Here is a 25,237-nt window from a genome sequence, read left to right on the forward strand (position 1 = left end):
GGGGAGAGGAAGGAGCCATTTCAGGTCAAGAAAATTGGGGAGAGGGGTCATTAAATGCCTTACAATCAGTCCCTATATTCCTGGGCATTAACAGGAATAGGGCATTAACTAATAGGGTTGCCAGGTCCCTCTTCCCCACTGGAGTGGAGCCTGAGGAAGGTGGGATTTGGGGAGGGACTGCAATGCCATAGAGTCCAATTGACAAATTCTCAATACAAATGTGCGAAATCTCCGTTTGTTCATTGCTTCAGGATACCAATATCTGCTTTCAGTTGTACCACAAATATTATACAATTTCCAAAGCGTAAGATGCCATTGTGACACCAGCTCAAAGCACTTCTCTTATGTGGTGTGGCTAGGGTTGCCAGGTCCCTCTTCGCCACCTGTGGGAAGTTTTTGGGGTGGAGACTGAGGAGGGTGGGGTTTGTGGAGGGGAGGGACTTCAGTGCCATAGAGTCCAATTGCCAAAGTGGCCATTTTCTCCAGGTGAACTGATCTCTTTCGGCTGGAGATCAGTTGTACTAGCAGGAGATCTCCAGCTACTACCTGGATGTTGGCAACCCTAGTTGTAATAGCAGGACATACCCAGCTGGTACCTGGAGGTTGGCAACCCTGGCTGGATATCAGTTGTACTAGGAAGAGATCTCCAGCCACTACCTGGAGGTTAAACAAATGAGAGCATCACTATGCCTGTACCTAGTAGGTTTGGAAATCAGCACAAAGTACAAAATTATAAAATTATTATTAGTGATTAGGACAAATTACAACAAGTGTTATACAACAACCACAAAAGCTATCCTACTATGATACATATATACAAAATTCTCTCTTTGTCAACCACACAGGTGTACATATATGTATCATAGTAGGACAGCTTTTGTGGTTGTTGTATAACACTTGCTATAATTTGTCCTAATCACTAATAATTATTTTGTAATTTTGTACTTTGACTACCTGGAGGTTGGCAACCCTAAGGAGGAGGCAGCGGCTGGCGAAGTGGGCGTCGGCTGCAGCCCGGCCTCTGGCCACTGCGGTATGAGGAAGCGGGGGCGAGGCTGCCAGTGCGTGCAGGTCCTTTGCAGAGCCGGACGGCCCCCCCCCCCAAAGCTACGCAAAAAAGTGCTCTTTTTTGTATTTTATGTTTTCTTTTTCCCCCCTGTGTTTCGTTTTATGTATATTACAATTTTTCCTCTTTTTTATTATTATAAAAAAATAAAAAAATATATATATTAAAAAGCTACGCACCCCCCCCCACATTCACTTGCATGCGGAGCCCCCCTAAACTTGCCCCGCCCCGCAAGCCCGGGTCTGGGAGGAGGAGCCGGATCCCCGCTCCCAAAGCCTCCCCTCCCCGGGGGGGGGGGAAGCAGAACACCCTGCTCGGTTAAACTCTCTGGTTGCCGGCCGCGCGCTCCTCCGGGGACAGGCGCGGGCGGGCTCGAACCGGCCCCGGCTCCGGGGTGCCTCCTCGCCGTCCTTCTCCCCCGGCGGCTAGGCAGACGGGTTCCCCTCGGGGCCGCGAGGAGCAGGCCGGGCGGAGCAGCGCCCCGGGGGCGGCCCGGGAGGAAGCCGGGGAACCTGGGCGCGGCCGGGAGGTACCAAGCGCAGCATTGGCGGCGCGATCCCCTCCTCCTCCTCCTCTCCTCCTCCTCCCTTTCCTCCCGCCCTCCCCGCGGGGCCGCTCTTTGCCACTATGTTGCAAGCGGGGACCGCCTGCAGAGGCGCTGGGTAGCCCGGGGAAGCGGAGGTCGCGGCGGGTGGGGTGGGGGGTCCGGTGGGCAGTGCCCGGGAGGCTGCCCGCCAGCTGTGCGGGGCAGATGTCTGCTCGCCCCCAGCGCCGCCGCTGCTGCAGCTGCTCTTAGCGGGGCGAGCTCGCCTTCCGCCCGCTTGTGCTCCCGGGGCAGCCTTTGCAAGAGGGCCGTCGGGTGCCCGGCGCGCTCCTGCCCACCCGCCCCCCGGAGTTGGCCTTTGCAGGCGGAGCGGGCGACCCCCCCCTGCAGAGCGGGATGGAGGAAGCCGCGGCGGCCGGCGACGAGGGCCGGGGGGCTGGCCGCAAGAGGAAGGCCTGGGCGAAGAGCCGGGATTCCTGGCAGGCGTCGGAGGCCGAGCGGCTCTCGCCAGAAGCGCCGGAGCTGAACCCGGGGCGGGAAGGAGGTCTGTGCCAGCACCCCTCCTAGCCCTCCTTTGCCTGCGTCCGCCGTGGCTCGGCCAACGACCCCCAGCTGGGTCGCGGCGATCCCTCGTTGATCTGGGAGGGGCTTACTTCTGAGTAAACGCGGCTGGGATGGGTAGGGGGGCACGCCTGCAGCTGTCAAGTGCGCTGTGCGTGGTGGGGGAGGCCGGGGCTGTTGAGCGTGCCATCCTAAACACGTGTGCTGGCCGAGTTCGGTCGGGCTGAGTTCCAGGGCGCGCGTGTGGCTTCAGCCGGGCTTACTCATGAGTAAGGCTACTTTGGGATTGAACTGTGAGGCGCCAAATTGTATTTGGAAACCGAAATGTATCGTTCCCCTCCCTCCCACTGTTGATTTCCTGCACTGTGCGGTTTTTTTTAAATTGTTTCTCTTTTTAATGCACCGTTCCTCTCTTGCAATTCCTTGCTCTCTCCCTTCCCCCATTTTTCTCCATTCTCCAGGCAATATCCCAAATGAAAAGATTGCAATATGGCTTAAAGATTGCAGGTAAGTTAGCCGTTTGGTGAATTACAATAACTGCTAAAGCTGTCACTTTAATTTTGGGCAATCCGTGTGTGCCTCTCTTGACTTCCGTTCTGATGCCTACAGCACAGGGCTAAGCAGAGTAATGCGTTTCCAAGCCGGTTGACTTTGATGGCCTTAGAAGGATATAACTCTGTTTAGGATTGCACTGCAGGAAAGAGCTTCTTCGGTGTCTCGGGTTGGTCAGAAGCATCGGTGGCTTCAGCCTTCCTCTTCAACCTTAATCCCTTCCTTGGCAGTGCTACTTGGGAGTAAATCCCAACGATTGCCTGGATCCCTTCCAAAGAAGTGCATTCGGGGACGGCCATCGTTCTATGCATGCATGCTTGGGAGTTTTGGGGGCTTTCTTCCGAGTAGACCTGCATGGATCTCTGCTGTCAGGCATGTTTCAGTCTGTTGGTTTCATTGGGTTCACGTATTCCTACCTCTGTGTTGGACAGGGACCAGATCCTGTTTTTTCTTTCTTTCTGTGTGTGTATGTTTTGTGAAGGTTTTTGTTTAGGGAGTGAAGGAAAAATACTCAGTCAGTGTTGTTTGGTTTACAGTTCCTGATGTTGTTCAGGAAACAGCAGCTGTTCTCTGGAACTGCAGGTTCTGTGTCATAAAGAGAGACGCGAAGCAACCGCGTAATGCTGTAGTTTGGAAACATTACTTTTTTTTTAAAGGAAACAGATTAAATCCTGTACACTGTCTGCAATTTGTGATTTTAGCTGTTGTCTTGAATGCGTTAAAGCTGTCGTCTTGAACGTGTCACTTTTCAATTAGCTGGATTTTCTTCCCTGTGAAATAATGTCTTTGAAATCTGGCTGTTATCAGACTCCACTGAGCAATCTTGTGCAGGTTTACTGAGAAGGGTGTTCTTTGAGGCTTACTCTTGGATAAGTGGGTATAAGTACTGGAACCGTATAGTGCAATCCTATGCAGATTTTAGTCCTGTCTAAACCCTCCATAGGATTGTACTGTTCCTCTGAACTGGGATTGATTCCTCAATCTTCCACATGAGCGGTTGATGCTAATCTGGTGAACCGGGTTTGTTTTCTCACTCCTACACTTGAAGCCAGCTGGGTGACCTTGAGATAGTCACAGCTGTCTTAGAGCTCTCTCAGCTCCACCTACCTCAGGTTTACTGTTGTCGGTAGGGGAAGGGAAGGAGATTGTAAGCTGGTTCGATTCTTCACACATTGATGCACGCATAGGCCTTATACTGAATCCAACCATCGGTCCATCAAGGTCAGTATTGTCTGCTCAGACTGGAAGCAGGTCTCCGGGGTTTCAGGTGAAAGGCTTTCCCATCACCTGTTGCCTGATCCTTTGAACTGTAGATGCGGAGGATTTGAACCTGGGACCTTCTGCATTCCAAGCAGAAGCTCTTCTACTGAGGCACAGCTCAGTCAGGATACCTCTGTCCTACTTACTCCCAACTCCCTCCCTCCCAATTTCCATCCTGAATGCCTTGCTTCCATTAAATGTAAAACAGCGAGGCAGAATGGCTGTTCCTCCTATGTGCTGGTTTTGAAATTGTAATGCAGAACATAGATATTTCATTTTATTTGTACCCTGCCTTTCTCTGCAGTGGGGACCTAAAGCTGCTTACATTCTTCTTCTCTCCTTTGCTTTATCCTCTCAGCAGCCCTGTAAGGTAGGTTAGGCTTGAGAGTGTGTGACTGGCCCAAGCTCACTCAGCGAGCTTCCATGGCCGAGGGGGGATTCGATCCGGGTTCTCCCAGCTCCTAGTCCAACACTTTAACCACAACACCACACTGGTTCTCAGCAGTGCTTTGTTCTTGATATTTTTTTTGGGTGGGGGGAATTGGCAACCAAACCTTAACCTGTCAAATTTCCCGATCACTGGTTTAAAGCAACCTTCACCATTTTCTCGAATAAACGTCTCTCATTGTTTGATTACAAAATAACTGCGTCGAACATTCCTCATGTAGCTAATTCAAATAGACAAAATCTCAGAGGCAATGTAACAAACCACTGTTGAAACGGTGGAAGAATTTCAAACACTGATTATGGTTTGGCACATCAGCCCAAGGTAGTCAGTGTGTGTGTGTGTGTTAAGTGCCCTCAAGTCACTTCTGACGCATGCAATGGCAAAATTCTGCTTTTTAGCCATTAAGAACAGAAACACGCTCACAAGTAAGGAGGTGAATTATGAACATATGAAGCTGCCTTATACTAAATCAGACCCTTGATCCATCAGAGTCATTATTGTCTACTCAGACCGGCAGCGGCTCTCCAGGGTCTCAGGCAGGGGTCTTTCACGTCATCTACATGCCTAGCCCCTTAACTGGAGATGCTGGGGGTTGAACTGGGACCTTCTGCATGCCAAGCAGAGGGTCTGCCACTGAGCCACAGCCCTTCCCCTTATTTACACAGCCCTTATTTACAACCCTTGTTTACACAGTACTAACTTATATTGTAGCTGAGGTTCGCATAATTCACTTAGGACAGCTATATAGTTATCCTTAGTTTATTTATTCAGTCATGGTTTTTATTTTTTGAATTTATGACTGTAATTTGTGTATATGCTGGTCTTTGACTGTAATAGTAAAGATTGATTGCTCATGGCGACCCTATGAATCAATGTCCTCCAAAACGTCCTATCCTGAACAGCCTTGCTCAGGCCTTGCAAACTGAGGGTCGTGGCTTCCGTGACGGAGTCAATCCCATCTCTTGTTGGGTCTTCCTCTTTTCCTGGGATGATTGTCTTTTCCATTATAAGTCAGCGTACTGCTTATTAAGAGAGCCCCGTGGCGCAGAGTGGTAAGCTTCAGTGCTGCAGTCCAAGCTCTGCTCACGACCTGAGTTCGATCCCAACGGAAGTCGGTTGCAGGTAGCCGGCTCAAGGTTGACTCAGCCTTCCATCCTTCCGAGATCGGTGAAATGAGGACCCAGCTTGCTGGGGGTAAAGGGAAGATGACTGGGGAAGGCACTGGCAAACCACCCCATAAACAAAGTCTGCCTAGGAAACATTGGGATGTGACGTCACCCCATGGGTCAGGAATGACCTGGTGCTTGCACAGGGAACCTTTACTGCTTATTTATTAGCTATGGTCGGACTCTTGCCCAAAGCCAGGAATGTTGCTGAGAAGGTAGCAGCTTCCTTTTGAAATTTCGTTACAATGCTCTTTGTTAGCAAGGCCCAGGGCTGCTGACTCGTAGCCAATCAGCATCCAGGGGCAGACTGATCAGCATGCCAAAGCTTCTCCTGCTGGCCACCTGGTGTAACTGCAGGTGACTCCCAACAAACCTTTCCTGTTTTTAACGCTGACTATGGCCTTGCTGTGCCCTGACCTGGATGGTCCAGGCTAGCCGGATCTCTTCAGATCTCATAAGCTAAGCAGGGTCAGCCCTGGTTAGTATTTGGATGGGAGACCACCAAGGAATAGCAGGGTTGCTGTGCAGAGGAAGGCACTGGCAAACCACCTCTGTTAGTCTCTTGCCATGAAAACCCCAAAAGGGGTCGCCATACGTCGGCTGCGACTTGACGGCACTTTACACACACACATGACCTTGCTTGATTTCTGCTTTTATATAATCCGATATTCTTTGGTTTGAAATATGTATGTACCCGCCTCATTCCCAGGCCTCCTGGGGCTCCAGATAATTTCATTTTTCCTTTTGTAAAACTGCCCCTATTGTTCTAGGAGAAAAGCCAAAGAGAGAGAATTGTTCCCCATGTGCGACAATCTTGCCTACCGTTGTTAGAAGTCATAATAAAATATTACCATTGACTCCATCGCTTACACGTCACAGTTATGTTAATTGCAAAAAAACAAGCCGATTCGAGTCTGTTGATAATAAAAAGGATTGTTTTGTTCAAATGAATTCATTGCTTTGAAAACATTTCACCCATCTACTGGCTAAGTCTCTTTTGACAGGCCAGGTGCCCGATCCTAAGCAGAATATAGTATGGAGTGAAGTGGGGGGGGGGATTACTTTAGGTGTTCAACCATCATTTTGTCAGATTGCTCTGTGAGATTTCGCCTTCTGCCGTTTTAACCCGTGAAGGGAAAGCCAGTGGTCAGCTGTCTAGCTCACATACTTGAGTTTCAGAAGTCTGGGATGAAACGCTGATGCGTGAATCAAGCAGTCTCTTTGTAGACGGACGGCTGTGGAAGGGGGAAGGAAAATAAAAGGCTTGCAGTGTTTGCTATACAGCAGAAGCTTGGAATTTAGATCTGGCATATCTCACTGATTTGATTGTAAATGACTGTTTCATCTGGAACGAGGGGGGGAGGCCGTTTCCGTGACTTACAGGCTTGTCTGAAAGAGAATTAACTTTTCAGCAGATCTCAGGAAGAGCTCAGACATGAGCAGCTTTGTTTTCACTGCAGAGCTCTGCAGCTGAAACAAGTGACAAGAGAGACTTTTTGGGGGGCGTGGGAGGGTTCATTGTTCTCAGGGTCATTCAGAGATTCTCCTGCTTCCCCCAGAGAGCCAGTGTGGTGTCGTGGTTAAGAGCGGTGGTTTGGAGAAGTGGAGTCTGATCTGGAGAACCAGGTTGGATTCCCCGCTCCTCCACATGAGCGGCGGAGGCTAATCTGGAGAACTGGATTTGTTTCCCCGCTCCTCCACACGAAGCCAGCTGGGTGACCTTGGACTAGTCACAGCTCTCTCAGCCCCACCTACCTCACAGGGTGTCTGTTGTGGGTAGGGGAAGGGGAGGTAGTTGTAAGTTGGTTTGATTCTTCCTTAAAGTGGTAGAGAAAGTTGGCATATAAAAACCAACTCTTCTTCTTCTTGCACAAGAACATCTGCTACCCAGTGGGTTTCCTTCAAGGAAGCAGTACCAGTGCAGAGGCCGCTTGGCGAAACTAGCCCTTTGTGTTAAATTAAGTGGCTGGGCATCCCATCTCCTGCATTTTGCCACTGTGGAAATCTCCTCCCTCCCATCGAAGGAGGAAATTGCCTACCTGGTGTGAAAAGGAAGGTGGAGGGGTGTCCTCCAAACTAACCCCTGCAAAAGGCATCTTATGCATGAAAGCGAGAGTCTGCAGTGGGGTTTTTTATTGCCTTGCTAATTTGTAGCTTGTTTGAAAATAACTTATCTTGGTTGTTCCTCTAGCTTTGAGGCTCTGCAATGCTTTAGTACAGGTGTGTGGGACAGAACATTTAACTGTGACTAGCCCAAGGTCACCCAGCTGGCTGCATGTGTAGGAGTGGGGAATCCAACCCAGTTCTCCAGATTAGAGTCCACTGCTCCAAACCACAGCTCTTAACCACTACACCACACTGGCCATGCTGCCACGGTGTCCTTGGGCACCATGTTGGGAACCACTGTTCTAGGTTCTTTCCCTGAATCCCTCAGGTTTTAATTCTTCAAAGTGCGTCTCTTGTAGTGTAACCCTATGTGGAGTTAGTCCACTCGTGTAAGACCCTGGGGTTGTACTGGAGTAACTCTGATCAGAAGAACCAGGTTCGATTCCCCACTCCTCCACTTGAGCGGCAGACTCTAATCTGGAGAATCAGGTTGGTTTCCCCATTCCTACACCTGAAGCCATCTGGGTGACCTTGGGCTAGTCACAGTTCTCTTTGAGCTCTCTCAGCCCCACCTACCTCACAGTGTGTCTGTTGTGGGGAGGGGGAGGGAAGGTGATTGTAGGCCAGTTTGATTCTGCCTTATGTGGTAGAGAAAGTTGGCATATAAAAACCAACTCCTACTCCTCCTTCTTCCACTGTTAGTCCTTTCCTTGATACGTAAGAAGAAACACCCAGGCAGTTTCCCATCCAATTGCTCACTGAGAATTAAAACTTCTCCTGCCTTTTGTTGGTTTGAGTAATGCATGCACATTCCCTGAATCGTGGTCAGGGCTTTTTTTGCAGATGCACCATTTTGCTGAAATTGAGTCTTACTGTTGCCAGCTATTTCGCTTTTGGACTGCTTGTATTTTTTAGGGTTTAGTTGTTTGGCATTGACGTAATGATCTCATTCTGCACCTGCAAGTCCTTTCCCACCCACCATATTGCTGGCTATAGATAATGTGGTTTATTCTTCTGGGAAACTATATATATGTTTGTAATGCACAATGATACTAACATTCATGGGTGTGTATAGTTAGAGGCAGAAGCTCCAGCCTGTAAAATCTGCTGCCAAAAACCTTGGCTAGTAGTTAGTCATTTTTTTTTATTGATCTTGATTGATCTCCACCCTGCTTGCAAGGAATTCAAAGTGGTATACAGGGCTGTCTCCTCTGTCACATTATAAAAATTTGTATGCAACATGTCTTGAATCTGTAAGCTTCTTGGTTGGTTTTTCTTTTCCTGATCACATCCCACAATCTCTGCTTTCCTAGGATCGTGTTGTCTTCAGCCCTTCCTTTTCTCCATTTCCATCTTCTCCTCCAAACCTTCTCTGTCTCACGTTTCTGCACCCGCCCCCATAAATCATCCCCCAAAGTTTCTGCTTCTCAGCCCACTGCCTCTGTTTTCCTTTCACCATCAGGGTCTCTTTCCCAGCCTTCAGTTGTTCTATTGTCCTCTTGCTTAAAGTGACACAAATCAGACATTTAATTGCGGAAGTTCTCAGATAACCAGTAGGCATTCCTGGATGCCATCAACAAAAAACAAAGTTTTGAAGAGTGACTGCAAGGTGAAGTTTGTGTGTGTGTGTTAAGTGCCGTCAAGTCGCTTCCGACTCATGGCGACCCTATGAATCAATGTCCTCCAAAGTGTCCTATCCTTAACAGCCTTGCTCAGATCTTGCAAATTGAGGGCTGTAGCTTCCTTTATAAAGTCAATCCATCTCTCTTTTCCTGCTGCCTTCAACTTTTCTTAGCATGACTGTCTTTTCCAGTGACTCTTGTCTTCTCATAATGTGTCCAAAGTACGAAAGCCTCAGTTTAGTTATTTTAGCTTCTAGGGTCAGTTCAGGCTTGATTTGATCTAAAACCCACTGATTTGTTTTTTTGGCAGTCCAGGGTATCTGTAACACTTTCCTCCAACACCCCATTTCAAAGGAATCCACTTTCTTCCTATCAGCTTTCTTCATTGTCCACCTCTCACACCCATACATAGTAATAGGGAATACGATGGCATGAATTAACTTAATCTTGGTGGCCAGTGACACATCCTTACACTTCAGAATCTATTCTAGCTCCTTCATGGCTGCCCTTCCCAGTCTCAATCTCCTTATTTCTTGGCTGCAATCTCCCTTTTGGTTGATGATGGAGCCAAGGAATAGAAAGTCTTCAACAATTTCAATTTCCTCATCGTCAACCTTAAAGTTGTGTAATTCTCCTGTAGTCATTACTTTTGTCTTCCTGATGTTCAGCTGCAGCCCTGCTTTGGCACTTTCTCTTTTAGCTTTCAGCAGTAGTCATTTCAAGTCTTCGCTATTTACTAAGTGGAAATGCGTATGCAGTTGGGCGTAATAAGCTTGGATTTAAGGACCAAGGGTGGCAAGCACACATGCTGAATAATGATGATGATAAAGTTTACTGTTTGCAGCCGAAGACCATCACAATCTATAATACAAAACATTAAAATAACATAAAATTACACAGAAATAACTTTAAAGCAATCTGACCCTCAAGAAGCTAGTAATTAAATATGTTAAGTTCCCTGATTAAAAACAGCTTTAGCTCGGATTTTCTTGGCTGCTAAAGCAAAGAGCGAAACTTTGTAGGACATCAGGATTGGCGTCTGGTAGGAGAAAGAGCAGCTTCTCTGGATCTGGAAAAAGATTTGGCCCTTTAGAAACACTCCAAGAAATTTAGATCTGGGCTCTGTGTAAAGAGGACAGAATGAGGTGTAATGAATTAGGGTCCTCTGGAGCGGCTCCAAAAATACATAGGTGAGAGGCCCATGGTGTTTGGGAGTAACGTCCAGCTATCCAAACCGTTGGCATGGTTTGAAGCCGGAGGGAGGGAAGAGCTATTCTGAGGTTATGGAAGGGGATACTGACCAGGTATGAAGCTCTGACATGATCCCTTTCAAACTGTTTAAACCATGGTGAGAATTTGGACTGGGAGATCGATTGCCTGTCTGATGCAGCATCACATTTACATGCTGAATAATGCACTTTTCAATCCACTCTAGCGATTATTTGCAAGTGGATTTTCCAGTTTCACCCAGTAAAATCCAGTTACAAAGTGGCTTGAAAGTGCATTATTTCAGATTGCGCCAATTTTTTGTTGTTCTTAAAATGCTTTTTTATGCAGCAATTGGGTTTGGGGGGGATTTTCTCTCACAGTAAGCACTACAAAGTAAGCCAATTACAAAGCTGCATTTAAAGGGGCGGGGACTTGATTTGAGCTTGGAGATTGCTGGTGCATGGATTCCCAACAGGAAAGTGTGGGTCCAGCAAGCAACGAACCTCAGGTAAAACTCTCATGCAGAAACGACCTGGGTCTTATTTTCCATCTGTGCTATGTATTGTAATAAACTTGTCTTAGGTCTTCTGGCTTCCCTTTGTTCTCTCACCCACATTCTCTTGCTTGTGTGTGTATACATATTGACATACACATACATCTATTAGCTGGAGTGTAACCCTTCGTGCCATCTGATAAAGGCGGCTGTAGATCTTAAAACACCTACCGGATTGGTTTGCTGGTCTTTACGGTTCTGCAAAACCCTTGGTGGGTTGGGTCACAACAGACCAGCAAGAGGCAGTCTCTCTCTCTCTCCCTCTCCCCTCCCCCCTCTCTCTGTAAAGCGCTGTGAAATTGCACCTGACTTCTGCCGATCCCGTAGGGTTTTCAAAGTAAGAGACTAACAGAGATGGCTTGCCATTGGCATCAGATGTCTGTCTTCTCTTCAGCTTCTCGTGCCACCACCAAAGTCCCAGTTCTCTTTTTTCCCCCACCCACCCCTTCTATCTGGCCTTTACTCTCCCCTCTCAGCTCTGGTGTAGTGGTTAAGAGTGATGGTTTGGAGCGGTGGACTCTGATCTGGAGGACCAGGTTTGATTCCCCCCTCCTCCACATGAGCGGCCGACACTAATCTGGTGAACCGTTGGTTTCCCCACTCCTACACATAAGGCCAGCTGGGTGACCTTGGGCTAATCACAGCTCTCTCAGCCCCACTTACCTCACAGGGTGTCTGTTGGGGGGAAGGAAAGGTAATTGTAAGCCGCTTTGATTCTCCCTTAGGTGGTAGTGAAAGTCAGCATATAAAAACCAACTTTTCTTCTTCTCTTCCTCTCTTTCCTACAGACTTTGGCCTTTTTAATGCTCTGTGTAGCTGTGGTCTCCTTCCTGTAGCAACCATACTTCCGGGGCCCTTTTCTCACTTGGCTTCCATTCCCACATCAAGCGGGTGCAGCCCTAAAGCGGTCCTTATTAGCTTCTGCCGGTACTAAATCAAACGGGTTTTTCAGCTTGGTTTTTCAATGCAAAGTATAGAAATCTTTCCTGATAAAGATGCTAAAGAAAATAATGATCAGTAATGGCTATTGATTTAATATCAGACTTCTAGCCTGTGTATTTGTACCCACACACTCACTATTTGTATGGCTCAAGTCCCTTCTGGAGGGCCAGGGTGGTGTGGTTAAGAGCGGTGGTTTGGAGCGGTGGACTCTGATCTGGAGAACTGGGTTTGATTCCCCACTCCTCCACATCAGCGGTGGAGGCTAATTTGGTGGACTGGATTTGTTTCCCCACTCCTTCACATGAAGTCAGCTGGGTGACCTTGGGCCAGTCACAGTTCTCTTAGTCCTGCCTATCTCACAGGGTGTCTGTTGCGGGAAGGGAAGGTGATTGTAAGCCGGTTTGATTCTGCCTTAAGTGGTAGAGAAAGTCGGCATATAAAACCAGTTCTTATCTTCTGTTTTCCAGAGGACTTGTATCTGATTTTTCCTACCCATGGTGACCTTTTACTTCCCTCATTTTTTCTCTGTGTTGTCATACTACTGTAGACGCTTCCCCTTGAGCAACTGGAATATTAGCAAACATTCAGTCTGAAGTATCTCAATGAATGCTTGGGGGAGAGGAGAGTTCTTTCGCAAGAACAAAAATAGTAAAAAGGTTCAGACACCTGGGGGCATTTCTTAAAACTAGGGTCAATTACACATGGCTGTTTTGTCTCTCTGTTCTCCCAGGAATGTAGCAAATCCATGAAGTTGAAACGCATGTCCTTCTCCCACACAGGCGCTCAACCCACCTCGCTACATTTCCAGGTTATCCAGATCCTGGCTTGTTGCGACTTTTAATGGGAAGTGCGCAACGCTTCCCAGAGTTCTCCGGTGGGTTTTCGGCACCCAGGTCGACTCCCTGCCAGGAGACTGCCCAGCCATGACAACAGCAATGGTGGCTCCCCCCCCCCTTACCCCTCTCTACCTCTCCCCAGCACCAGCCGTCGTTTCAGCCCACCTCGCAGCCTGCAGCCTGGATCCCCACAGAGTTGAAGCGGCGAAGCGTCAGCTGGAAGTGCTTGGCGTCGGCGCCAGAAGGAGCCACCGCCTCGCCGCTTCAACTCTCCGACTGTGGGGCTCCGGGCAGCAGGCTGTGAGGTGGGCAGAAACGCCAGCTGGTGCTGGGGAGAGGCGGAGGAGGGCACGGGAGTTGGGGCAGAGGGGGAGGAAGAGGCGCATCTCTAGGGGGCTGCTGCTACCCCTCTTCATTTGTTTGTCCCTGTCCCCTGTCCCGTGCGGTCGATTTTTTTGCCCGTGGGATTCGAGCAAGCTCAGGGTGGCCTGCCTGGTTCTCCTGACCTCTGTTTTACCATCACTACTATGCTATGTGGTAGGTGAGGTTCAGAGAGAAGGACTGGCCCACAGCCACCCAGCGAGAATCCGTGGCTGAGTGGGGATTATGAACCCGGGGCCCTCTCTTCCAGCATTCCAACCACCATACCACACTGGGTCTGGAGATGCAGCGGTTCAGGAAACAAAGAAAGATCCTTATGGCTGGGGTAGGCATCCAGCTGAAAAAGTAGCATCTGCTGACACAGCCTTTGTTGGCTCATGGCTTTCCTCAAACGATTTAAAACGGAATTGCTTCTATAGCTCTCCCGATGTGGAACAAACTTCAGTTTCTTTCTGGTGTCCTGGAGGCGGTCCTAAGGGGATAGATAAATCCGCCGTGCCCATTTTACAGTTGGGAAGGTGGCAGGCAAGAAGCTGCGCTTGCCCATGCTGTGTTAGAAATGCGAGCTGGTCGCTTCTCTCTCCATAGCTTTGAAAGTCAATACAAATATTCAAAACCAACAAGCAAGTTCGTGGTTTGTGTTCTTAGCGCTTATTCATGAGTTCTGCTGTGTAAGCTAGTAAAAGTTTACAGTGGACTATGCCAAATGTCATGCCTGCGTAATGTTGTGGAACAAGATGTTGGTGCTGCTGTTAGATCTGCCCCAAGAGATGCTGAGGACTGCATCTAAAGTCACCTTCAAGGGACTATTTTGATAGAGTGGTAGGGGAATAATTGTCTTAAAATAAGAAATAAAGAATTTCTGATCCGTGGCCTTGTAAACTCTAGCTCTTATTTTGCTTTCCAGTAGTTTCCCCTTCTAGTTATGGTTAACCGCAAAAGAATAAATTCTCTTTCTTCCTTCGTTCAGCTGTATCTTATTTTATTATTAAAATACATAGAAAGAAATAATAAGGACAGAAAAGAAAAAAAAACCCGCTCAGACCACATGTCCAGTCCCCAGGAAAAACAAAATGGACAGCAAAAAATAAAATAAAAATTAATATCTACCATTAAGCGCTGCAAAGACCATCATAAAACATTCCAAAGCAATTATGTTTTGAACACAATAAAAAATGCAACACACAAAAGCCAAGGCAATTCTAAGGTGGAAATCACCCCCACCTCCCAAACATTCTGCAGCTCCCGTAGCCCAGGACTAAAATGAAGTTCCCCAGTTCTGAGTGTAGCTAAGCATCTTCATAAGCATCCATTAAACACTGAAAATCCAGGGCACCAGGTCGGATCCCGCAGCTAGACTGACCCCCTCGCATTTTCCAGTTTTTGCATCCGTGCAAAGAAATTGCAAACTGCTTGCCAGAGTTGCTCTACTGGTTAACGGGCTTCTGAGAGGGAAAGTTTAGCTCTTAAAGGAGAGTGCTGACATCCGGAGCCCACCTACCATTTGGCTATCAGCCAACGTAGGTATCATTGGCACCAGCCTAGGAAGGTTTTGGAAAGAAAAAAACAGGCTTTCTAAAGTGACCACTAAGTAAGCTGAGGAGAAGAGTTTGAAAAGAGCTGTCGAAAGTCCGAGGTATAAACGACAAGGGCTGTTGTTTTCCGCCTGAGCTTTAGAAAGGCCATCGCTCAAAAATCTTCTTCTGAAACTTCGCTCACTGACCTGAAAATTTGCTGAGATTGCATCAGACTCGGATTGCCAGAGACCTGCTTACCATCTGGCACCCACTCCCTATTGAAACTTCCTCACTCGCTTCCATTGACTGATCACGTCCAGAATGGGTGTTACAAAGTGTGCTGTTGTTTTGTGGTTGATCTCATCTCAAACATAGGGTGTGTAACAATAGTTACAAACTCATCATTGGGAAACACGCAGGGCTGTCAGGGAACGGTCTGCGTTTGGATGTAAGGACAAATCATATTGTGTGGTATTTGGGGAATGACTCTTAAGTCCTTGGGCTCACGCATTGCTTCTTGAGAACTGTTTGAAAATTGTTCCTTTACTTGAGAGCCAGCGTGGTGTAGTGGTTAAGAGCGATGGCTTGGAGTGGGGGAGTCTGATCTGGAGAGCTGGGTTTGATTCCCCACTACTCCACATGAGCTGCGGAGGCTAATCTGGTGAACTGGATTTGTTTCCCCACTCCTACACATGGACTTGTGACACGATTTGGCTCTAAAAACGGAATAAATACAACTTTGCCATTACCAAGGAAGTTTGGCCCAGATTCCTCAGATTATCATATTGAAAACCTTCAGGTTTCCAATACACAGAAGATTTTAAAGTGTTTTGTTTGCCAATCCTCCATCCATAGTTTTTGGAGGACAGAAAGTACCTGCTTTCCTTGCTCCGCTTTCTTTTGACTGTCTTTTCTTGCCAGTGATGAAGTGTTTGCTGATATAGGCTTTACCTACCAAGGGTTGGATCCAGCCAGCTTTTCTGCTAGTAAAAAAAGGGGGGGAGATGGGAGTCCCCTTTGACCACCAAAAAATCTGTGCTGGAGACGGTGGGACCTGTATATACAAAAGCCACTTGGGACGGGGGCTGCAATAAGGAGGGAATGGGGTAAGACTGAGTGAAGAAGGTTAGTTTTTATACCCTGATTTTCTCTGCCTTTAAGGAGTCTCAAACTGGCTTACAATTGTCTTCCCTTCCCCTTCCCACAACAGACACCTTGTGAGGTAGGTGGGGCTGAGAGAGTTCGGAGGGAACTGCGACTAGTTGAAGGTCACCCAGCAGGCTTCATGTGGAGGAGTGGGGAAACCAACCCGGTTCTCCAGATTAGAGTCCACAGCTCTTAACCACCACGCTGGCTAGCTGCAACCCCCCCATGTCTATTTCCAAGCAGTAACACTTTAAAAATATGCATAGAAAACTCTAAATGTGGAATGCGTACTTGAATATTTTCAAAAGGTGCCCAAAGGCTTGAGAGCTGGCAGGGACCAGAAAAGAACAATGGATGTCATTTGGGTGCAAGGTCAGAGGTTGGCAGTTGTGCAGTCTGTTCCTGGTTCTTGAACGGAAGGCTTCAGGTCATTTAAAGTCAGCTGGCACTCAGGTTTCAAAATATGTGCTGTACACATTTTCTCTTCTCCTAGCTAGTGCGCCAGGTTTACAGTGACCACGCCGATTACCCCTAACACAGGGAGCCCCCGAAGAAAATCAACAAAGTTCTTCCCTGGTAACTAGATAAAGATTTCAGCATGGAATCGCCCAGATGCCTAATGGATGCAGCCCAGTGGAACAGTGTTGTCCTGAACGAGTACTCTGTTAATTTTTGTGGGACTGTGCGTTATAGAATCAGGAACAAAACATTTACAGTAGGAGCAATGAGATGGCCCATCCAGTGTTGGTGACAATCTTATTGTTTACCTCAGTTTCAGGGGAGGGGCTGTGGCTCAGTGGTAGAGCATCTGCTTGGCATGCAGACGGTCCCAGGTTCAATCCCCGGCATCTCCAGTTAAAGGGACTAGGCAAGTAGGTGATGCGAAAGACCTCTGCCTGAGACCCTGGAGAGACGCTGCTGGTCTGAGTAGACAATACTGACTTTGATGGACCAAGGGTCTGATTCAGTACAAGGCAGCTTCATATGTTCATGTGTTTAGGGGAGGGGCTGTGGCTCATTGTTGGAGCATCTGCTTGGCATGCAGAAGGTCCCAGGTTCAATCCCCAGCATCTCCAGTTAAAGGTACTAGGCAAGTAGGTGATGTGATAGACCCCTTCCTGAGAGCCGCTGCTGGTCTGAGTAGACAATACTGACTTTGATGGACCAAGGGTCTGATTCAGTATAAGGCAGCTTCATGTATTAATGTGATTTAGAGCTAACCGCTGGTATAGAAACCAATGGAAACCATGCAAAACAGCCAGATTCACTCTGTATAAGACCCCTGTTGTACATTGTGGAAGCTGGTTTGATTTGGCTGCTTCCATTTCCCTCCAGTAACATCGGTCGAACGTAACTGTACGGGTCTGATGTGGTTGCTTTGCATGCCAAGTTGCCCTTCCCCTAAGGATCAGTGTCTTTGGCACAGAAACTAATCCTGTTGCTTGCCTAACCCAAGAATCTGCGTGGCAGGGTGCTGTTGGCACATCAAGTAGCCATGTTACCCCACACAGTTGCTCCCACGATGCTTGGAAAGCATAGAAAATAATTCTTGATTCTCCCTCCGTCTCTCTTTCCCCCACACAGTTTACTTAAAAAACTTGAAGTTTCTGGATTAAGCTGGGTGATTTCAGTGCTTTGCGTAATAGTTGAAGCAGTAAAATCTTTGAAAGCTGGCTCATGATGAAGACCTCGGTTTCTTTTGAGAACCCGTCTCCCGCCCAAGGGATTTGGATGGGTTAAAAACAACCTGATCCCTATGCAAAGTGGTTTTCTGCCCTTGAAAGGAGAGGGTTGCCAATTTTCAACCTGCTGCAGCAGGTTGGTACACAGGCATTCGCATGCGGCAATGCTTTTATCTCCCAGGTACCAGAAGCTTCATCTGCTGATTCCTGCACACTTTCGCTGCTGTTGAAAGGCACAAGAGCAAGTCTGGCTTCTTTCCTGCTCAATTTAAACCTTGTCCAAGGGCTAGAATTGGCAGTTGTCAAACTCCATGTTCCTCTTGTCACTTTCAGTGTTCTAAAGCAGGGAGGGAGGATACTGCTGCCTCTATGCACTCTCCCTGCCCCCCCCCCCCCACAGTCTTTCATGGGGCAAAAGTCCTGCAGGTGTGGGCGAGGAGGGCTATTGGGGCAAGACGTGCAGTGACCATATGCTTTTTCACTGCTTGAACACATGAAGCTGCCTTATACTGAATCAGAACCTTGGTCCATCAAAGTCAGTAGATGGGGAGTCAGTAGATGAGGAGAGGACTCAGACAGGCCATTGGTCCATCAAGGTCAGTGGCGTTCACTTGGACTGGCAGTGGTTCTCCAGGGACCTAGGTAGGGGTCTTTCATGTCACTACTGGCTGGCCCGTTTAAGTGGAGTTGCTGGGGATTGAACCTGGAACTTTCTGCGTGCCAAGTGGGTAGTGGGCAGTGTAACTGAGCCACAGCCCCTTCCCTTCTGAGTTCTTTTTTTTTTTTTTAATGGGCAGTGTAATTTTTGGTTGATCGCTAGCCAGTCTACTACGGACTCATGGTCAAAGATGGGGAGAGGAACGAAAAACACGCACAAATGAACATGTGAAGCTGCCTTATACTGAATCAGACCCTTGGTCCATCTAAGTCAGTATTGTCTACTCAGACTGGCAGCAGCTCTCCAAGGTCTCAAGCTGAGGTCTTTCACATCACCTACTTGCCTAATCCCTTTAACTGGAGATGCCGGGGATTGAACCTGGGACCTTCTGCATGCCAAGCAGATGTTCTACCACTGAGCCACAGCCTCTCCCTTCTGAGTTCTTCTTTTTTTTTAATGGGCAGTGTAATTTTTGGTTGACCAATAGCCACTCTACTACGGACTCATGGTCAAAGATGGGGAAAGGAACGAAAATGACACACAAATGAACACACTCGGAGCTGCCTTATATGGAATCGGACAGGCCATTGGTCCATCGAGGTCAGTGGCGTTCACTCAGACTGGCAGTGGCTCTCCAGGGACCTAGGTAGGGGTCTTTTGTATCACCATTGGCTGGTCCTTTTAAGTGGAGAAGCTGGGGATTGAACCTGGAACTTTCTGTGTGCCAAGTGGGTACTGCACCACTGAGCCATGGCTCCTTCCCAAAAGGCTGTTATACAAGAGTATGTCTAAGTTGGTGCAGTAGAGAAGAGTCCAGTAGCACCTTAAAGACTAACAAAATTTCTGGCAGGGTATGAGCTTTCATGAGCTACAGCTCACTTTTTCAGATACAGCTAGAATTTGATTCCATCTATCCTTAAGTAAAGAAGAGTGAAGTAGACACACAATGGCAGTGTAAATGTCAAAAGCAAGTAGATGACATTAGCAGGCGTGATTGGGTTAGTAGGCATGGAGAAATTAGCATTGGTAATGAGACAGGAATCCCAGATCTCTATTCAGTCCAAGAGAGTGTACTGTCTTGAGCTTCATTGTTAAGTTGATGCAGATTTCTTTCTTCTTGCGGCAATCATAGATCCTAGGGGTTGGATCCGGACTGAATTTTCTGTCAGTGGCATGGAAGCCTCTCCCCTCCCACTGCAGCCCACTGATCTCTGGGGGGACCCTGAGGGGGTCAGCAGCAGGAAGGTATAATTGGTGGAAACTGCCAATTTAGTCTAGATCCAACCCTAATAGTGTTGCTTTTTCCCCTTAGTGTGTGGCACATGTGAATGCCAATGTTTCAGAAAGGGTGGTGGTGGAGAAATTTATAAGAAATGTACAGCATAAAAAGTGAATGGTGATTAAATATAATGCAGCAGGGATTTTTAAATTTATGAGTCAATAATAAACAGGATAGTGGAGTAAAGCTAGTATCTTTTTCTTTTGAAGGAGTAACTCATCAGTTGTGAGACATTTCCCCCCCCCCCTTATGTTGCAATCCTGTATGTGTGTGGTTGTTTATGCATGGGCACTTTCACTCACATTGTCTCGATTCTTCCTTGGAGTTAGTTATGCATGAATTTTCCCTCCATTAGAGATGACCTCACTGCCAGCCCTCTCAATGTCCGGGTCTTCCCATTCGTCTGATAACCCGACTCTTCCACCTTCCCTGAGCAAAGTCCAGGTGAAATCCCCATGCATAAGGCAAAGTGCAGAGCACGGAAGCTTAATTTTGCACACAGCCAATTACAAAGCAGCATGTCCAGAGGTGGGGAGTGAAATACTTCTTGCTTCCTCGGAGCTCATTCTTAGTAGAAGAAAATATTTTTAAAACCGAGGCTTGGATTTCTCTCCCCCCTCCACTCCTTTCAGGTTGCTCCTTTTTATGTTGTTCTTAAAATGCTTTTTTATGTGGCAAGTGGGTTTTGGAGGGGGATTTTCTCTCACAGTAAGCACTACAAGTAAGCCAATTACAAAGCAGCATTTAAAGGGGCGGGACTTGATTTGAGCTTGGAGACTGCTGGTTCATAGATTCCCAACAGAAAAGTGTGGGTCCAGCAAGCAACGAACCCCAGGTAAAACTCCCATGCATAAATGACCTGTGTGTGTGTGCGTGCAGTGCTATCAAGTTGCAGCTGACTTATGGCGAGACTGCACGGTTTTCAAGGCAAGAGACTAGCAGAGGTAGTCTGCCATTCATTGCCTACCTCTGCATAGCTTTACATTCCTCTATTTCTCCAAGCTTACTTCCTGCATAAACTCAGGCTGTTAGTTGCTGGGACGTACCATATTAATGTGCCTCTTCTATTAATTTTTTTTGCATCTACTACCATTAGGGTCTTGGCTTTGTCAGAGGTTGCTCCGTGGGTTGTTTTTCACCCTTCTCACATGCGTGCATGTTCGGGAAGAGTGGGGGTTGCAGATATGACAGTGTGCTGCTTTAAGGAAGGATGTGAAGAAGCAACTTTTTTGAGACAGTCATGTATTTCTTTTAATCTCTTCCTTGGTTTCAGAACGCCGCTGGGAGCCTCTCTGGACGAGCAGAGCAACCAGACTTTAAAGGGTAAGGATCTGATGGTTAAGCACTTTCCTGCCGTCTCTCTGTCTCTCTCCCTGTCTCTCTGTCTTTTTGGAGGAGGTATAAATTGGAAACAATAATGCAAACACAGTTAAATTGGCAGCTGGGGGAAGTTGCTGCAAGCGCTTTGTTTTCCCTGAAAGGGTTCGATGGGAGATTTTAATTGTTCGGGGGAAGAAGCGTGGTGGTATGGTGTGTGGGAGATAAAATTTGTCAAGTGCACATGCAGAGAAGTAGGTCAACTTTTTTTTGGTACAGTTTTTCTTGGCTGGCTCTGACTGAACTTGCCACGCCTGAAAAGTTACCACCTGAACCAACCAGAATGCCAAAGTTCAAAGCACAACAAGAATCTGCAGGTAGTGACAAGGCATATAAGAAGCGGTCGCCGGAGCGCCCTTTTTCTTTCCCAATGCACGGAGACGAGAGGGGATGTCTGATCCCGGACGTCCTGCGGGTTCGGAGCTCCCCGGTAAGGTCCCCAAAGCGAGTCTTGAGATGCAGTCTTTGTGTTTTTGTCATATGCCGTTCATGCAAGCTGCGATCTGCTCGTGATTTACGACGAGGCAGGCTTCCCTAGCAGGAAAGTTTTGAAAGAGCAGCCGTGGAAGTCTCGCCGGCGTCCCTTCCTGTATTTTAAGGTCTGCATTCTGAATAGCAACATCTGTCCGCTTGAGGCTCTTTGCAATGCATTACTGAGAGCTAATTGGGTCTCCAACCCAAAAAAGAAATGGGGGAGGGAAGCATTTTAAAACATTGTTTTTAAAAAAACTATCATATTTAGTGTTTGGTTTTTTAAAGTTTGCAGACTTTTATGTCAGAAATGCAGGCGTTGGCGCTCGACACTGAACTTGCTGAAGTTTACATCCTTCCTTTTTTCTTTTTCTTTTTTTCAAGGCATGCTGGTGAGAAATGGAGGAAGTTTTGAAGATGACTTATCCCTGGGAGCAGAAGGTGGGTGTGGCCACTGACATGTGATTGTTCTTCTTGTTCAAAGCTGCTGATTGTCAAATGGAAGGCTGTTCTTAGACGAGTGGGGCTTCATTGGTTGATAAACGGGGTCGGAGGCAGGAGGCGAAGCTCAAAGTTCGAAATGAGGCTCCTGTGTTAAATACGGGGTGATTTCAGTAAAGCATCGCAGTTTTACTGAACACGTGTTTTCGTTGTCTTTTTGAGAAAAGACTGATTCATGTCTCTACATGAAAAAACCAGTTTTTTTTTAAAGTCAGTTATATTATAAAAACAGTTGAAAAGGCTCTGTCTGGGGCTTAATTTGAAAGAGAGCTTTGCTTTGGAGCCGGCTTTGTTGCTAGGGATCAGCCATGGAATATATGAAGTAAGAGAGTGCCTTTGAGCAGGTACGGAGTTCCTTCTGTTTGTTCTAAAGCCACTGCGGCCGGCCTCCACACGTCCAAGGCTTCCAGCAGATGGCATGAAAATGAGAAATGCCAACCTCGAGCCCTGGCATCTCTCACTTTGGAGATTAAGCATTGTTCTTGGTGGGCCGCAAATAAGTTATGACAATCTAAAAGCTAATGAAAAGCACACAGCATTTAAATTACCTCATTACGTGAATGCATGAAGCTGCCCTTCTACAAATTCAGACCACTGGTTTATCTAGGTCTGATTTGTCTACTCAGACTGGCAGTGGCTTTCCAGGGTCTCAGGTGGAAGCCTTTCACATTACCCTACTATACAAGGACTTTAGCTTCAGATGCTGGAGATTGAACCTGAGACTTCCTGCACATGAAGCCAGGTCCTCTACGACTGAGCCATGGCTCCTCCCACAAACCAGTGGCTTTCCAGGGTCTTGCCCATAGCCTACTAACTAATCCTTTTAACTGGAGATGCAGGGGATTGAACCTGGGGACTTTGCAGAGCTTTTATGCTTGCTTGTTTGAACACCGCTCCTCCAGTGGTGTTAAATGGAAGATACAATAACTTACCTTATTCAGATAGACTTTGTCCATGTGATCTGAAGTAAGTTGACACACTATTTCATATGATGTTGGAGTGTCCCCAATACAATTCTTATCATGATCAATGGATTACCCCTGTTTTAATTAAATTACCTGCCACCGTAACAAAAGATAAAATAGTTCCCTCCACACTGAAGCATTGTTTACCCCCACGAGGCATACTAAAATTCTATTAAATAGCTATCCTTTAATAAAGTAGTATGGTACTAGAGAAAATGATTTTCCTGCTTTTCGTGCCTGTGGGATGAGAAACGGAGGTGCATCACTCTAAAAAAGTTAGCTGTAGTAAACCCTTCCAGTGGGGTCTAACAGCATCCCTCTTGACACTGGGCTTGACTGAGGGTAGGTAGTAAAGAGTTCACACAATGTTCTGAAGGCATGTGATTTAGCAGTACTGCTGAAGCTAAGTTTCCTTGGGTCTGCTCATCAGTGCCTCTTTGGTGTCCCTGAAAGAAAGGCAGGGTGTCAAGTTGAAGAGAATGTTAATGTCTCCTCTTTTTAGTTGAACAAGATTTTCGGGGTATGAGCTTTTGAGAGTCAACCCTCCGTTTGTCAGATCTGACTGTCAAAAGCTTATACCCCGAGAATCTTGTTGGCCTTTAAGGTGCTACTGGACTCGAATCTAGCAGACCAACACAGCTATGCTCTGGAACTCTTTAGTTCTGTAATTAAAAGTCCAGTAGCACCAACCAATACAGATGACCTGTACAAAAAAGGCTCTCCATTGACTTCATGGCTAAGCTGAGATTGGAAGCAGGGACCATCTCCACCAATTGCCATGTCTTATGTTAGACACCTTCTCAAATTCTTGGGCCAGCATGAAATTGTTTTAGGGGAGTGGAAAGTACAAAACATTTGGGCAACTACTAGATAACCACCATGTACTAGGTAACCACCATGTAGTCTGCTATTCTTTACACAGAACAGCTTTCAGGAGAGCTTAGAGGTTTTGGCTATGGCTGGCTCAAGCAAAAGCAGGTGTAGCCAGAGATGTTTACAGCAGATAGTGGACTGTCAAAGAAGACAGGATCTAGGGCAAGATAATGGCGGGCGATCGGACAGGATATCCCTGGCCAATCAACCTGACCCATTTATCATGGGTTCTAAGATGTTTATGAAAACAGAAACTGAGGCTGCTGTTCTTGGTCTTTCTTGGGATATTAAAATATTTTGGAGGAAATACCATCTCTTGTATGTTTTGTCAGCTGTTGTTGACATCTTGTTTAGATGCAGCAGGATCAAGGCTTTGATGGGAGGTGCCATCATTATTGCAAATTAAAAAATTCAGAATGGCGGCAGAGAACAAAATGTATTTACCAACATCTGTGTTGATCTAAACACACACAGACAGACATATTGCCTTTCCTTTTACATAATTGTACGAAATCAGTAATATATGGGGTAAAACAATTTCACTGTAACAGACGTTCAGTTTAGGTTGGTAAAATTTACTTTATCTATTTGTATTGCTATCCGACTGTATCCATCTATGAGCAAAATGGAAGTTGTACCAGTTGAAAACATAATGCATTATGTGTTAAGGTGCCCATTGTATGAAGGGACGTGAAAGGAATTTTGACTCCTTCCCTTTGTAAAGATTGGTCTACAGCAGTTATTATTTGCTGTCTTTTATGAGGGTGTGTATCAAGAGCAACTGTTTTTGCAAATATAGTTTTTTTAAAAAAAATTGGGCTGAGATTGAGACAGCTTGCAGTTTGTGTAGGTGATTATATAGGTGTTGGGCTTTATTGCGAAATGTGTGTGGTTAATCTTCCCCTCCGTTACCAGGTGCAATTGGTGTCTTGTTGTAATAGCCTATGGTTAAATGTACTAAAAGTGACCTGATTGTGAAATAGCTGCGTTGAAGTGGCATTCACAAAGGAGTCTAGGAGATGAGGATTACATTTAATGCCAGAATATGGAGAGGAATTTATGGCTTGTCTTGATGTCTGCCAAGACTCACTTATAAGACCTGCATTGCTTCCTGAGTTATTGTTTTAAGCCAATGGCTTCTGAATATTCAATATACGTTTCCTATCGTGGAGTCAGACCTGTAGACTAAGAAGTCTGGTTATGGATGGTTCACCTTTTCAGAGCTTTGAAGGGTAGCATGACTTGCATTGTTGAGAGCAATGAACTTGGTACATTCTTTTTGGTTCCCTGTCCCTCTGTTGCTTACATAATTAGTACGTTCATTCACCGCTTTTCTCCCTCAGGATAGCCAGATCAGCTTACAAGATTCATAAATACAATTTAAATAAAACAAAACAGAACACAACCAGCTATAACTCGTGCTGGTCTTCAATCCAGTGGTCCAGTTCATTTAAGGTTATGAGCCACAGGGTAAGGGCCAGGAGAGCCCTTTGGCTCACAACCAAAGGACTTGTACCTCTGA

The 25,237-nt window shown here is 46.8% G+C and overlaps 1 protein-coding gene across 1 annotated transcript in view; it reads left to right on the plus strand.

The window, feature by feature from the left end:
- Positions 1-2,023: 2,023 nt before the first annotated feature.
- Positions 2,024-25,237, plus strand: part of ITPRID2 (ITPR interacting domain containing 2) — an 80,403-nt gene continuing 57,189 nt past the window's right edge. Inside the window, exons 1-4 of the mRNA XM_056861254.1 lie at positions 2,024-2,154; positions 2,633-2,678; positions 20,802-20,851; positions 21,761-21,817. Coding sequence (XP_056717232.1) covers positions 21,763-21,817 — 55 coding nt within the window. The 5' untranslated portion in view covers positions 2,024-2,154; positions 2,633-2,678; positions 20,802-20,851; positions 21,761-21,762. The remainder of the gene's footprint in view (positions 2,155-2,632; positions 2,679-20,801; positions 20,852-21,760; positions 21,818-25,237) is intronic.

Source organism: Euleptes europaea, chromosome 15, assembly GCF_029931775.1.
Source record: "Euleptes europaea isolate rEulEur1 chromosome 15, rEulEur1.hap1, whole genome shotgun sequence".
Classification (NCBI taxonomy): Eukaryota; Metazoa; Chordata; class Lepidosauria; order Squamata; family Sphaerodactylidae; genus Euleptes; species Euleptes europaea.